We start from the raw sequence: 16,057 nt of genomic DNA, 5'->3' as shown, positions 1-16,057 counted from the left end.
AACTCAGTCAGATCACAAATCTTGTTTCTGAAATAGATTTTATTACAAATTTGAATGCATTTCATTAGAAAAAATTTGCCTGTAACAAAAAGAGACAAGTCAAATCAGTAGTGACTTTTTATGACTCTTAATGGCTGTCAGTAGTTCCATATGTAAGCAGCTGAAAAAATGACTGAACCACACTGTGGCCTCCATAATTCCACTGATTAACTCCTATTGACTCGTTAATACTCCTCGAGTTGTGTGAGGATGCAATGTCAGTTTGAAGACGCAACATATCTTACAAAAATACAAATTAACAAAGCAGGAAAGAGCAACGAGTGTCATTTTTTTTAGTCGACTTCCTCCATTCTTGATGTGTCCTCGTCGCCTTCCAAGACTGGCATATCTTCATCGGCAGGCTGGATGATGTCCTCCACTGCGGAGTCATCGTCGTCAATGCCTGAGAGGGAAATTCATTCGTTAGCAAACACAAACACTCGGATTATTGTACAATAAGACGAGTAAAAGCAAATATCTTACCAAGACCAAGCTTGATCATTCTGTAGATGCGGTTGGCGTGTGTCTGCGGGTCGTCCAGTGTGAATCCTGAAGATAGCAGGGCTGTCTCGAACAAGAGGATGACCAGGTCCTTAACAGCCTTGTCGTTCTTGTCAACATCTGCCTTCACCCTCAAGGTCTCGACGATCGGGTGCATGGGGTTGATCTCAAGGTGCTTCTTGGCTGTCATGTAGCCCATGGTGGAGTTATCCCTCAGGGCCTGAGACTTCATGATCCTCTCCATGTTGGCCGTCCAACCATAGGTGCTGGTAACGATGCAGCAGGGGGAGGAGACCAGGCGGTTGGAGACTGTGACCTGTCAGTAATGAAATCTGGTATTATTGTCACGATCATACAAAATTAGCCTTAGAATATTTTTTACTGGAATTTATATACAATTAATCTGCAGTGTCCGTTACCTTTTCAATCTTCTTGTCGAGGATGTCCTTCATGGTCTTGCAGAGGTTCTCAAACTTGTTCTTGAGCTCTTCCTGCTTCTTCTTCTCGTCATCATCCTCAGGCAGCTCCAGGCCTTCCTTGGTCACTGAAATCAGGCTCTTGCCGTCATACTCCTTCAGTTGCTGGACACAGTACTCATCAATGGGCTCGATCATGTAGATGACCTCCAGGCCGGCCTTGCGAAGGCGCTCAACGAAAGAGGAGTTGGCCACCTGGTCTTTGGTCTCGCCTGTGAACGGTGATTTGAAATCATTGCATCCATATGTTATTATAATTATAATACCACGTGTGTGAGAAACCTAAAGCAATTGATTTTGAATAGCTAACCTGTGATGTAGTAAATGTGTTTCTGGTTCTCCTTCATGCGAGAAACGTAGTCCTTTAGGGAAACCACCTCATCTCCAGAGGTGGAGGTGTAGTAGCGCAGCATCTCAGACAGCTTCTTCCTGTTCTGTGAATCCTCGTGGATGCCAAGCTAAAAACACAAAATTTTGTTACTTAATTTGCAAATCAACTTAAACGTGACCTTCAAATATTTAATCTGAAGGGTTAAGGTAAAATAAATGAATGAAGAAGATGGATCAAATAACCTTGATGTTCTTGGAGAACTGCTCGTAGTATTTTTTGTAGTTGTCCTTGTCCTCGGAGAGTTCGGTGAAAAGGTCCAGGCACTTCTTGACCAGGTTCTTGCGGATGACCTTCAGGATCTTGCTCTGCTGCAGCATCTCTCTGGAGATGTTCAGGGGCAGATCCTCGGAGTCCACCACACCCTTAATGAAATCTGAATGAAGATAATATCTGTTTAGCCACTGAAAGCCGTGAAGAGGATGCTTTGTTTTCATATCGGGAAGTCAGTCCAATGTAGTGCTAATACATGACTTACTGAGGTACTCTGGAATCAGCTCTTCACAGTTGTCCATGATGAAGACCCTGCGCACATACAGCTTGATGTTGTTCCTCTTTTTCTTGTTCTCAAAGAGGTCAAATGAAGCTCTTCTGGGCACAAAGAGCAAGGCGCGGAACTCGAGCTGACCCTCCACTGAGAAATGCTGCAGAGTGAAGATAAAAAAAGAGGTATGAATTTATTATGAATATATGTGATTATAATAATAAAATACACTTCACTGTTTTGTCGTGAGTAAATTAAGCTCACCTTGACAGCCAGGTGGTCCTCCCAGTCGTTGGTGAGACTCTTGTAGAATTCTCCATACTCTTCATTGGTGATGTCATCAGCGTTTCGGGTCCAGATTGGCTTGGTCTTGTTCAGCTCCTGAGCGTCCATGTACTTTTCCTTGACCTTCTTCTTCCTCTTGTTCTGGCCGTCCTTGGAGTCCTCGTCCTCGTCAGAGCCGACATCCTCGATCTTTGGAGTGTCCTTGTTCTCAGCGGCCTCTTTCTCGACTTCTTCTTCCTTCTCTCCTTCTTCAAGGTCCACTTCTTTTTCCCTAGTCTTCTCCACCTTAAGCACATAAGAAGAACGGGAGTTTTTAGATTTTTTTTCACTATTAACATTTGTAATAGCAGGTCTTAAATTTGATTGTTTTTACATTCAGGGCCGTTAGAAGAACTTACATAAAGTGTGATAGGGTAGCCAATGAACTGCGAGTGCTTCTTCACAACTTCTTTGACGCGCTTCTCCTCACAGTACTCTGTCTGATCCTCCTTGAGGTGAAGGATCACTTTTGTGCCTCTGCCAATGGACTCTCCTAAAATACAAAATATATAAAAATCAATGATGAGAGCAGTGCCAAGAAATTAGTCTAATTAAATTAAATCATGTAAATTGTTAAATGCAGAAATATATCAGTAAGGGAAATAAAACTCACCAGGATCAATTTTGACTGTGAATGAGCCTCCAGCAGAAGACTCCCAAAGGTACTGCTCGTCATCATTGTGCTTGGTGATGACCGTCACCCTCTCGGCCACCAGGTAGGCAGAGTAGAAACCCACGCCGAACTGGCCGATCATGGAGATGTCGGCCCCAGCCTGCAGAGCCTCCATGAAGGCCTTGGTGCCAGACTTAGCGATTGTGCCCAGGTTGTTGATCAAGTCGGCCTTGGTCATGCCGATACCTGTGTCAATGAGGGTGAGGGTGCGATTGAGCAGGTCAGGTCGGATTTCAATCTTCAGGTCCTTGCAGGACTCCATTCTGCTGGGGTCTGTCAAGCTTTCATATCGGATTTTGTCCAAGGCCTAACAAGAAAGGACAAGTGAGTTAAAAATTGGCCGTTCAAACCATATAAACATATTTTTTCCAGTGGTGATAAAATGCTGTGTACTTACATCTGAGGAGTTGGAGATGAGCTCTCTGAGGAAGATCTCTTTGTTTGAGTAGAAAGTGTTGATAATAAGGGACATAAGCTGAGCAATCTCAGCCTGGAAGGCGAAGGTCTCTGCTTCCTCCTCCATCACTTGCCCAGCTTTCTCAGGCATCTAACAGAACACACAAGTTAAATAAAGTCTTAAATATACCTCTCCTCTCATTCTGCTACGTTGCTCTGAAATCAAGTTTTTATTTATTTACTAAGTATCTTGGAAATAATATCCTAGTGCGATATTTGAAAAGTCTTCCCCCTTCTGTCGCAGACAGCCTCATGGCGTTGGGGGGGGGGGTGCTAGATGAACACATGGTTCTTCTGTCAATCAAGGACTTACCATTTGGGAAAATGGGTGGAGCTCCGATGCCCCCCCCCCCCCCCAAAAGGGCTACATGCAACATGTGTCATTTTACACCTCTGTGTGAAAGGAATGAGTATTGGCTTGCAGTTAAAAGTATAAGTCTAATTAAGTTTGGTTTTACATACAGTCCATTCATGATTAAAGGTTGTGATCCATTTGGTTCGACTGTATTCAAATGAATTGTGTGTTTTTTTATAAAAAAAAAATATATGCTCTGAGATGGAAATGTGCTGCATCTACTCTTTGTGCCAACTGGTTGTCTGCCCATTCGCCATTACTCTCACACTCAGGGTCACCCTTCCTGCCATGTGCTCCTTACGCGTCACAGACTCACAAAGACACTGCTGGTAAAGATGCTATACTTCAAAATGAATAACTTGCATTAAACATCTGAATTAAGTTAAATGTAATTAGTTTTTGCACTTTTTAATCATTTCATTGTGGTATTTCCTATGTAACCTAATTGAGTAGAAAATGTGTATGCCTCTCTGCCTCTCTGTGTTCCCACCAATTAAACAACCAATATACCGGATATTACATTGGTGCAATTTTCATTTAAAGCACATGTGTCATGTCAAAGAAAATATCTTCAGTCGATTGCAATTACCTTGAGGGTGATCTTGTCTTCTTTGATTTCTGGCAGTCAAATGGATCCCTGAGCCGTTCTTCTCTTCTTGAAAATCCCCCAATGTGCACGTTGCTGCTCCTTAGGGCAATAAGTTTCTCTTGGTGTGTTATCTAGCGAGTAACTTTTGACTCTGTGAGGAGAACACAACTTGCCGGTGTCTTTTTATACTTCTGGGGGGGGGGGGTTCTCGAAGCTCCCATTCAGAAGCTTCTAGAAGATACATTTGCTACAGTGAGGGGGGGTTTCAGGGAAAGGCCTGGAAGGGGCCGGGGGTGGTTGGTGAGTGAGACAGCAGAGTCCTAAAGTTTATGTGTCCTTTTAGGGACGCAGAGTCACAAGGAGTGCCTGTCAATCACAATGAGAGCTTCCCTGATAGCTTGTCTGGCTGGTAGGCCCCGCACCCCCGCTCGTAAGCGTCACAGCTGTGCATTGCCTTTGCTATCAGCTGCTGTCGTTGTGCCCCACAGGACACACACATATAAAGACCATTAGGCACGCTAGGGTCTTTTTTTGGTGTGCAAAATTGGGTTGAAAATTGTTTTCACATGTTTTGGGGCAGAGAACAGCTAATGTGCCGCAAATCGTAAAGAGGCTGAGATTCACATAGAATGAAACTAAACCCTGAGAAGAGTAAGAAACTTTATTATCCCGGTTTGACAATCTATTGGTACCAGGTGGTTCTGATAATCTCATGGTCTGCATCAGTGACTGGAGATTATACAAAACAAACATAGCCATCACAACATGTTAAACAGTAAATGGGCCACGGTAACCAAAGCATGTTCTCTCTTTAAATGTATGCTTAGTTTATCTGATATTCTGTTTGCAGCCGTCCAATGACAACTGACACCGTGAGATAGGACATTTTAAAAGTTCCAAGAAAGATACCATGTAATTATTAAAATAATGTAAAGATTAATTCTATTGACCATTACAATAAAGCTACACATGTATGGCACATGGTTTTACAGTGATGGGATCTGGGGACAACATGAGGACATGAACCCTGTATCAGTATAACGAAATATAGGATGGATCTTATCTGGATATTTCTTCGTTAAAAGAAACATGACTGAGCTTTCTGCACTTTTGTACGGGACGGCTAAGGGAATCTGGGGAATTCTATCATACAGGGAATAAAAATGGCACGTCTCTAAATTTTGATGAAACTTGCACTTTGCATGTACTCAACAGAACTCACCACGCAGTAAATTCAGCCTTCTGTAAGACACAAGACTAGAACTCTCTGGTCCACTGTGGATGTTGGTGACCTCATCTGACCAGAGGATGGCAGTGTGTGACACTTGCTACAACTATTACGTAATCCAAATAATTCCAGTTCGAGAGCAAACCCTGCTAGAAGCTTGACTGTCCGTGTGAGAAACATGGAGAACTTTCGCAATCACTGCAAGGCGATATACTCTGACACAGAGAGCCACATTCCCCATAGTTTACATAGTTTGCTAGATTAAACTGGGGACTGTGCATGTGTCAGCTGTGTGTTCATAAACAAATGGATATTTCTGGATTTTAGGATGGATGGTGCATTTATTGGTTGTATCTCAGGACTACTCTTCAGTAATCTGATTACAGCAAAGGCCTCTGAGGATCAATTACAATTCTTTACAACATTATGTCTCCTGTTAATTATTTTATTAGCTATTATTGAACTAGCTTTGGTCTTTAGGGGGCTTAACTTTAGACTGAAGGTACATAAATAATGGCCTAACAGTCTATTATAATAAAAATTTAAATAATAGTCATCTAAAATGTATTCATTTTAATTTAGGGTGAATTGTCTGCTTAAATTCACATATAACTCTTGTTTTTCATTAATATTTAAGTTCTCCACCATAATATGTTGTGAATTAAATGGATTAAATCCATAATATTTGCTTGTCTTTTCTTTTTAGGGCCCGAGCACTGACGGGCACAATTGAAATTGTAAGGATTATTATTATTATTTTTCAGGCTAATTAATTGGCTTTTGAGGACTTAAACATGCTCAAAATCTTACCAAAATAAGCAGAAATTTGAATGTGGTGAAAATTTACTTTTCATTTATTTTCCTTTATATATTTATTTTGTTATTTTGTGCTTTTAATTTAATTAAAAACAAAATAAAACATTTTTTTCTACTTTACTACATATATTTGACAACCTTACTCAAAAGTTACTTATATATTTCTGGATTCTAGATACTGATGATGATTTAACATGCTTTAAAATCCTATTGTTGGAAATTAACCCAGTAGTTTCCAACCTTGGCTTCTGACTCCTTACAAGAATCACAGTGTGGGACACATTTGCATGAAGAAGGTTGGCAGTTCAATCCCCACTCTTCCACATCTGCATGCAAGATACTGAACCCCTAAACTTGGCCGGACATCAACCACCTATTAATTGCAAAATATCTTACACTATGTAAATAGAAAAATATAAATAATCAATAAAATTCAATAAATAAAATGAAATGAATTTTGTGCAGGATGTAAATAAATCTAATTAATTAAATTAAACAAAAAAATAACTAAATTATAATTAAATAAAAAAATTATTAAATAACAGAAAATAACTTAAAAGTACATTTTCACCACTTTCTCTTGGGGATTGTGTGGCGGAGCGCAGGGGCTGTGTGTGTGTGTAGCTCAGTTGACCAATCCTGCTCGAGACTGAGGTTAGGCCCGCCTTTCTCATTAGCATAAGGACACTGAAATCGAAAAATAAAAGTTGGAATAAATGTGGAAATAAATGTGGAAATAAATGCAGAATTAAATAAATCAATGTCTTAAACTTATTTCCACATTTATTTATTTATTTCCACTTTTATTCCAACTTTTATTTATTTCCACATTTATTTATTTCCACATTTCAGTGTCCTTATGCTAATGAGAAAGGCGGGCCTAACCTCAGTCTCAAGCAGGATTGGTCAACTGAGCTACACACACACACACACACAGCCCCTGCGCTCCGTCACACACTCGCTCAGAGACACGGGCAGTGACTGAGACTTGAGCTCTTCATCGTCAAACAGCCAGTTAGTGAATCTGTGGAACAGTGGAAACAGTGAAAACACAGAGTTTCTCTGGTCACATCTGCTCAGAGATCAGCGGCTTCATGATCAGAGCAGAGGCTGCAGGTGGTTTGTACCGAGCTGGAGTTTCTGTTTCCTCCTCCTCTCGGCTCGCTCCTTGTGCTCAGTACAACACGAGACGTGACGCTCACAGTCAGGACTACTGACACCTAAATCATCCCAATAAAAAATAACCTTAACCAACCCTCTGATCTTGAACTAGTTCATTTTAAGTGTGAACTGGCTCAACGCTGCAAACAGCTACTGGACACCAGCATTGAGAGGCAGAAGTAGTAGGGCTGGATCATTACACTCCTGTGACCAATCCTGCATGAGACTGCGGTTAGGCCCGCCTTTCTCATTAGCATAAGGACACTGCAAATGAAAAGGAAATGTGTCAGGGAATAAATAAATGTGCAAATATATTTAAGACATTTATTTTGACATTTCTCTTGGTATAAACATATTTATTTATTTCTGTATTTATTTATTTATTTCCATTTTTATTTATTCATTTATTTATTTATGTATTTATTTATACATTTATTTATTTATTTATTTTTACTTATGTCATGTATGGTCCTCCATAACACTCTGGTGGAAATGCACCGACTCCTCCCGTCCTCCTCTTTACAGACATCATGACACGAGAGCTGCACACTCCGCACACGGATCGAGCCCTTTTTTTTTTTAATTTTCTTAAACCAATGCTTTCTATAATAAGATACGCGAGGGACTGAACTCTATCAATAGTTTTGACTCTGACTTTTTATTTCTCTGTACGCATGGCTGGTAGGCTCCGGCGCTCTCACACATGCGCAGTCGCTAACATCCGGGGATCGGACAAGGATGAACGCAAGTTTCCAAGATGGCGGCGGAGGGAGGAGGAAAGGAGATGAACGAAATTAAAACTCAGTTCACCACTCGGGAAGGCGTCTACAAACTCCTCACACACTCCGAGTACAGTCGGCCGAACCGGGTGCCTTTCAACTCGCAGGGCTCCAACCCCGTCAAGGTCTCCTTCGTCAACGTGAACGACCAGTCCGGCAACGGCGACAGGATCTGTTTCAATGTGGGCCGGGAACTCTACTTTTATATCTACAAAGGCGTGAGAAAGGTAAACACCCTCCACCGGGGCCACGGAGCCCGCGCTGCCCGGGAGCAGCCGGCCCGTTCGGGGTCTCCAAACGCGCCGCTCCGCCGCTGTCAACCCCCCGAGCTCCTGTCATTGAAGTGCGCAGGCAAGGCCATGTAGCAGACCTAGCTAAGTTAGGAGCTAATTAGCTTCGTTAGCTAACATCGCCACAGTTGTTGTCTTTGACTCGGTGGGACTCGTGTGCACTTCACGGTCCCTCCGGTTGTTTGGAGTTGTCGGCGGGTGACAATCTGTGACACGAGTGACCCGAGAGACGGGTGAAAAATGTTCGTCGTGTCATGTCGTAGATGATGCGTTTGTTTACCCTCCTTCTTTGCATGGTCCACATCTGCACAAGTTGTCAACAGTGCTCAGCAGCGGTGACAGCTTCAGTGTCCCCCCCCCCCCCTACACACACACAGGACCGAGAGTTCACACTGGAAGACAGTTGTGATGTAACAATGAGTGCAGTCTACTGTCGGGGTATGAATGTAATGCAGTGTGATCCACTTTGTGGCTTGGACACAGCGGTGATGCCATTGCAGTGGCAGCGCATTGACAGCGGTGATGATGTTGTGGTCAATCCCCGAAGGCCGAATCCTGTGAGATACGATCTTGTCCAATCGTAGAAACGATCAGAACAACTGGCAATGATTTGACATTCCTCCCTTTCTAGAGCTGGTGTCAAACGAGCCCGAGACAGTTGTTGGAAATCATTTGATACAGTACAAATTCAGTAAACATCTGCTTTTAAAATAATTTTACAAGCTAGTCCAGTGTTGTTTTGAATGTGGATGAGTAACAGGGTGTGATTTAAATGTCGTTGTACAAGTTTATCTATGTTAATATCATATAGGACAATATGAGTTGACAAAACAGTAAGTCATTGCCTTATTTATCTATATATAAAATATGGTATACACCTTTCAAGCACGATTAGTTTTACGTAGGAAGTATTAATTGCCTGGACATTATACTTTACAATTATTTGTATTCTTATTCTTATTATTCACCCTTTCCCACATGCAACTCTAGGAGCAATATAGTTTTCAATGTCATACTCAAAAACACTTTGATATTTGGATAAGAGGAGCTTGGGGCTGCACTGCCAATGTTGTGTGCTGCCCCTAAGAATCACTGGTTTGAAACTCGAACTTTCCAAAAAGAAAGTGAGTTACAATGAAATACCTGCTTAATAGTTTACAAATTCACTTCTGCCAGGGGGTTGAAGTGTGGACATGCTGAAATAACCACTCAATTGCTTACTGAGGGGAATGGAAATGTAGTGAAATATGGCACAAAAAAGTTTTCAAATAACTTTCCCCCTCTTTGAGGATTTCCATACATTTATCTGTGCTGTGCAGCTTCTTAGAGATATTTCAAAGTACAAAAATCGATGTCTTGAATTATACCTCAGGTCATTTGATGAGTTGGCTGTTCCTGAATTATCTTTCTTCGACAAAAAAGCTTTAATAGCTGTTAAGCAGAATTAACATATTTCATGCACGCCCGTTTGAAATCCGTCCAAGTTCCTTATTTTATTTAGAGCTGTCTCGCTCTGAAAACACTCACAAGCTTTTTCTTTAATGTTCTGAAAATATACCACAAGAGAGTTGCCGCAATAAAAAGCAAGAATCAACTTTGCATTGCATATATTCCAGGTTAACAGTACTGTTCAAATATTGTATTTGATGGCACATGCTTAAAGGATAATATCGTGCTGTACTCCTTTGACAAACTTAAAACACCACATTTTAATTTCTTAAAGCTTCACAGTGTCATGTTTAATTTACATCAACTTAGGACCGGGCGATATAACGATAAAGTTAATTATCGTGATATCACTTTTCCTTGATAGCAATATAAGACATGGTCGATACAACGTCTCTTCAACTCATTCCGTCCATGTTTTGACAGACAACACAAACAGCCAATGATAAAGAGAATAGCAACGCGCCGACCCAATCATGTGGCCGGGATAGAGTTGCAGTCACATCACGTTAGGTTGACGCACACATGCAATGCAGAAGCAGCAGCACACATGCTAATGTTTGGCCCCCGCATAGAGGTGGACGTCTCTGCATCGATGCAGTAACTCAACATAATTGATTCATGTTTTCTGCTATGTTCACTGTTTTACTGCGGGTTTCCACTGCTGAATAATTTCAACCAGTACTGCTTCAGGATCAGGACAGAAGCTCATTAATAGGTCTGGTCGTCCTGTGTCTGTGTCTCCTGTCGCAGTCTACTTCCTCCTCACTCCCCCTCTGACCTCCACTCACTTCACACTTTAACAAAAAACACCAGCACTGATCAGAAGTTACTAGGACACAAACAGCACTGACGCTTACTTTTTGTTTGTTTGATTCACTTTTGATTCTCGTTTTGCTTGAGTTCATGAGAGTTTAGGACACGCATGTTGTTACCTGTACAAGTTTATCTATGTTTATATCATATAGGACAATATGAGTTGACGAAACAGTAAGTTATTGTCTTATTTATCTATATATAAAATATGGTATATACCCTGAAGAACTGCAGGAAAATTGACACCTTTCAAGCACGATTAGTTTTACGTAGGCAGTATTTGCTTGAGTTCATGAGAGTTTAGGACAAGCATGTTGTTACCTGCTACACAACATGAGACATAACGTGACTGTCAGGAAATTATGGTCAAAGTGACCACAACGTTCCAGAGTCATGACCGTCACCATTGATTAATAACTAAATATATGTGATTATCAGTTTGTGTGTGAAGAGGGACAGATGAGCAGACACACACATATACACAAACACATACAAACACTACTGCAGACATAATTGAAGTTCCTCCTGCAGATGATGACACAACAAGGTGTTTAAACTGCAGAAGAAGCAAGGCAACGTTTATACAGGAACATAAATATGAATCCAGCAGGTTTTAAAGAGATCAGTTCTAAATGTGAGTGATTAGAAAACATGAGATGATCAGAGTCACTTGTTGAGCTGCGAGGAGTAATGAGCCTCAGTGCAGGGGCGCTGATTTGATATCACAATATATACTGATATCGACAGATTTAGTTTTTCATATCGCCCGGCCCTACATCAGCTAGATTTAACCTCAGTCCCTTGTTGAGTAAATCACAACCAGGATTAGTTTCAATCTACATAACCTATGGTGTATCTTTGTTAATCTTTTGTTGGTTTTTATCCACTGCAGCAAATCAAAAATTATTTTAAAATGTGCTATTCTGATTGCGTTTGTTATCATTCCAGGCTGCTGATCTTAGTAAGCCCATTGACAAGAGGATATATAAAGGAACGCAGCCCACGTGTCATGATTTCAACCCACTCACAGCGACAGCAGAGAGCGTCTCCCTGCTGGTGGGCTTCTCAGCTGGTCAGGTGCAGCTCATAGACCCAATAAAGAAGGAAACCAGCAAACTCTTCAATGAGGAGGTGGGTTTTAGTCAGCGTTTGCAAAGAAAAAATACCAACGTTACCTTATGTTGTGATTAGTCCAATCAAACTACTATTATTTCAGTGATGGAATAACTGGCTGACCTGTTTGTCTTTTTTCTTTCTGTGTTCGTTTCTCCCTCTTCCCCCCAGAGACTTATAGACAAGTCGAGAGTAACATGTGTAAGATGGGTTCCTGGTTCAGAGAGTCTGTTCCTGGTGGCTCACTCCAGCGGCAGCTTGTACTTGTACAACGTGGAGAACACCTGTGGCACGACGGCGCCTCACTACCAGCTCCTCAAGCAGGGTGAAAACTATGCTGTGCATACCTGCAAGAGCAAGTCGGCTCGTAACCCGTTACTCCGCTGGACAGTGGGTGAAGGTGCGCTCAATGAGTTTGCCTTCTCCCCAGATGGCAAGTTTCTGGCTTGTGCGAGCCAGGACGGCTTCCTGCGGGTATTTGGCTTTGACGCCGCAGAGCTCCACGGGACGATGAAGAGCTACTTCGGTGGCTTACTGTGTGTGTGCTGGAGCCCAGATGGACAATACATTGTGGCGGGAGGGGAGGATGACCTGGTGACGGTGTGGTCGTTTTCAGACTGCAGAGTGATCGCACGGGGGCACGGTCACAAGTCGTGGGTGAGTGTGGTGGCATTTGACCACTGTACCACCAGCGTGGAAGACGGTGACCCCCCCGCTGAGTTCAGCGGTAGTGACGAGGAGTTCCATGAGCAGATTCACTTTGGTGCAGGCAGGGACAGAGCGAACAGCGCTCACTCTCGGCTTTCTAAGAGAAACTCTACAGACAGTAGGCCTGTTAGTGTGACCTACAGGTTTGGCTCAGTGGGGCAGGACACTCAGCTGTGTCTGTGGGACCTTACAGAGGACATTCTCTTCCCTCACCTTCCTTTGTCTCGCACAAGGACTCACACTAATGTTATGAGTGCTACAAGCCCTCCAGCCACTGGACAAACTACTACTACTACTACTACTACTACTGTATCCACCCCCACCACCGCCACCACCACAGCCACCACCATCACCACCACTAATCCCAGTGGTACCAATGGTAAAGACAATGTGAGCAATAGCAGCTCCAGTGGTAACACACCAAACTCCCTCCCCAGCACCCTGCCTCGGTCCAATAGCTTGCCACACTCCTCCAACCCGGCAGGGGGAAGCACCCCCAACAGTCACACAGGCAGCAGCAACAGCAGCACCACCACCACAACATCCACCAAGGGCAACAGCATCATCGACAGTGCTTTCATCGCCACCGGAGTCAGCAAGTTCGCAACACTGTCGCTGCACGACTCGCGCAAGGAGCGCCACGAGAAGGACCACAAACGAAACCACAGCATGGGTCACATCAGCAGCAAGAGCAGCGACAAGCTCAACCAGCTCAGCTCGACGCGGACGGCAAAAGCCGACGCGGCTAAGACTCTGGGCACGACGCTGTGCCCGCGCATGGACGAGGTGCCACTGCTCGAGCCGCTGGTGTGCAAGAAGATCGCTCACGAGAGACTCACTGTGTTAATCTTCCTTGAGGACTGTCTGGTAACAGCCTGTCAGGAGGGTTTCGTTTGCACATGGGCTAGGCCGGGGAAAGTGGTGAGTGACAGGCCTCTCGAGGATACTGTCATGTGACACCTCAACTCACATTGCTTCTAGTACAGGAAGTTTTCTCGCGGCAGGCAGAAGCAGTTTATGCCACTGTGTTTCGGTCTCGGTTATTTCAGATTCACACTAAAAAACCCTCAGCTTTGTTGAGATCGCGGTGCGCGCACATCCTCTTCCGACAGTAAACCTCATGGCCTCACAATTCTGCCGCTTGTTTTACATTCACATTACGCTGTTGTTTGTTATCATTGTGTGTTATCTGTCTCTCCGCAGGGATTGCAATCATCTCAAAACAACCCAGCCAACTCCCCCAGTGGAACAGTAGTATAGCCCCAGTGCTGGTGCTGCTAATGACAGCTCCATGCAGCAGAGACGGGGATGACCAAGGCCACGGCCCCTGCAGCGCTTCTTCACACACTGTCACACACCACATGACCTCCAGTGTCACCCTCATTCTCATCCCTAAACTACCCAGATGCCCTCTTTTGTGTTCCTGCTTGTGATCAGATTATCCGACTTTGACCGATCAAGGGTTAGAAACTTGGCCTCCTATTGTGTCGGGGGTGAAAAGGGTGTTATTGGAAGTAGGAGGGCGAGCTCTAAATCATCCAGGAGGTTCATGAAAGGGGCTCACTGTTACATCCACGGTCATCTCTAGTCACATCTAATCCGAAAAAAAACAAACTCTCATACCGAGCCTTTGTGCCAGTATCTTGGTAACGCCTCAACCTTACCGATGGCATTTAATTTGGTCGTACCTGTTTCTTCACATGCATTCACAGATGAAGGGAATGTGAGGAGGGGTAGTTTTTAGAGCAGCAGCATATCCTCAACGCCAAGTCTCTTTCATTCTCTAACCTCTTGGGTGATCCCTCGCTCAGTCACATTCCTTTCAACACCTGCTCAAGAGAAACTTTTTCTTTTACTTCCCTTAGAAATGAAATATTTCAGTCAGAGTTATCACACTTAAAAGTGTATTTTGCACAGATTCTTTTTTTTCTTTTCCCCCATTATTGAAATCATGACAGTGGAGGATGAGCGATATAATTTTTTGGACAGTTTTGGAAGCACTTGAGGAAACGGCGCGTTGACGCCTCCTGTCTCAACGCTGGATGCTGCAATCCTAGTTTTTTACATGGGAAAAAAAATTGTTTGCACTTAATAGTTAGAGGAGAATGGCTTTACATTTTTGGAGTGTGTAAGGACTCCCCTGACAAGGTTGAAATATAAATAGAATTTAAAAAAAAACATTTGTATCTATTGAACATTTATTTTAATATTGTTTCAGATTAAATGGGCCCTGTATTATGTGTAAATATTGTACTTCAATGATTTTTGGGTGAAACCATCATGACATTAGTTGAAAGATCCTCATTTCAGAAAATAGTGATATTTCTAATACAGAAAATCTATACCTAATATTAAAGAATCTTGAATATGCAGGTGAAAATGTTTCTTTTCTGTTGTACATAAAGAGAATTCAGGTGTATTTTTTATTAATGAAACGTTTGGTATAAGAGATCTATGAAATCTTATCTAACAGGTAGTGCTGAATGCTAGCTAGCCTGTCGCTGCAGATTCCTTTTACGACGTAGGCAGGTAGGCGCAGACGCAGCGGTCTAATTCAGCCATCACTCTGAGCTCAGGTAAACCACAGGAAAAACTAACGCTCGCCCGTTAGCACTAGTCCCATCTATCGACGTGCGCGTGAATTCACTTGAACTAACGAATAAGACTGACAACCATGTTCTGCAGACAGGACTGAACTCAGTGACTCCTGTCGTCGAGTAATAATTAACTGAACTGATGCTGAACTTGTGAACAAAGCTCTTTTTGACACTGTGTTGAACAGCGACTGACTGATGTCGGCACCGGATGGTAGATGAGTGCTTGGGGTGTGTGGGGGGGTGGTTTGTTTCAAGCACCCGCAAAAGGAAGAGTGAGGATTTTAAAACTAGTAGGAGCCTTTTCCTCCATGTGACGCCTATTAAAACCGCTTTGACAGACTTAAAAGTTCTGACTGTGTTTATTATTTCAGAGTGATGATACAGTAATCACCACATGAAGCCCATGTTTGAGTGTAAAACTGGTTGTGCTACTTCACTGTGAATATACCTCCATGTTTCCCTTCGATTGAGAACGGAGGTCAAATTCAACACATAAGATTATGACTACGTTAAATAGACACCAATGTTCAAACTATTTACCATATTCTGAATAACCATTGAAATGCTATTACCATGAGATGCTGATATTTTAAAACGTAGTCTGATTATGAAGTCATTATGCGTCATTGTCGCAAAATTTGGGGACAATTCCATTAAGCTGTTCTACTGAGCTAAAGACAAAGGCTACATAATGCAACTAAGATTGAAAGACTTCATTTGATTACTGCCTTTGCCGAGTATGACCTTTTCAAAGCAATCAGATAGTGCTGTTTTACATAGGTTCTTATTCAGACCATTGACGGTGTCCATGTAAACAT

At 42.7% G+C, this 16,057-nt stretch overlaps 2 protein-coding genes across 2 annotated transcripts; one reads left to right on the top strand and one right to left on the bottom strand.

Annotated features, from left to right (window-relative positions):
* Nucleotides 1-21: 21 nt before the first annotated feature.
* On the bottom strand, nt 22-4,474 carry hsp90aa1.1 (heat shock protein 90, alpha (cytosolic), class A member 1, tandem duplicate 1). Its single transcript, XM_062411764.1, has 11 exons — nt 4,286-4,474; nt 3,283-3,432; nt 2,826-3,192; nt 2,572-2,705; nt 2,153-2,458; nt 1,883-2,048; nt 1,590-1,780; nt 1,327-1,474; nt 960-1,228; nt 523-856; nt 22-442 (listed from the first exon to the last, which is right to left on the bottom strand). Exons 2-11 carry the CDS (start codon nt 3,430-3,432, stop codon nt 333-335), a joined length of 2,175 nt encoding a protein of 724 aa, XP_062267748.1. The 5' UTR covers nt 4,286-4,474; the 3' UTR covers nt 22-332.
* Nucleotides 4,475-8,225: 3,751 nt separating this feature from the next.
* wdr20b (WD repeat domain 20b) lies at nt 8,226-15,585 on the top strand. Its single transcript, XM_062411401.1, has 4 exons — nt 8,226-8,496; nt 11,770-11,952; nt 12,106-13,563; nt 13,846-15,585. The coding sequence occupies exons 1-4, from the start codon at nt 8,248-8,250 to the stop codon at nt 13,900-13,902; spliced, it is 1,947 nt and encodes a 648-aa protein (XP_062267385.1). The 5' UTR covers nt 8,226-8,247; the 3' UTR covers nt 13,903-15,585.
* The last annotated feature ends 472 nt before the right edge of the window (nt 15,586-16,057 follow it).

Source organism: Platichthys flesus, chromosome 18, assembly GCF_949316205.1.
Source record: "Platichthys flesus chromosome 18, fPlaFle2.1, whole genome shotgun sequence".
Lineage (NCBI taxonomy): Eukaryota > Metazoa > Chordata > Actinopteri > Pleuronectiformes > Pleuronectidae > Platichthys > Platichthys flesus.
Note: the sequence above shows the minus strand (reverse complement) of the source record. Positions and strands in the feature narration are given on the sequence as shown.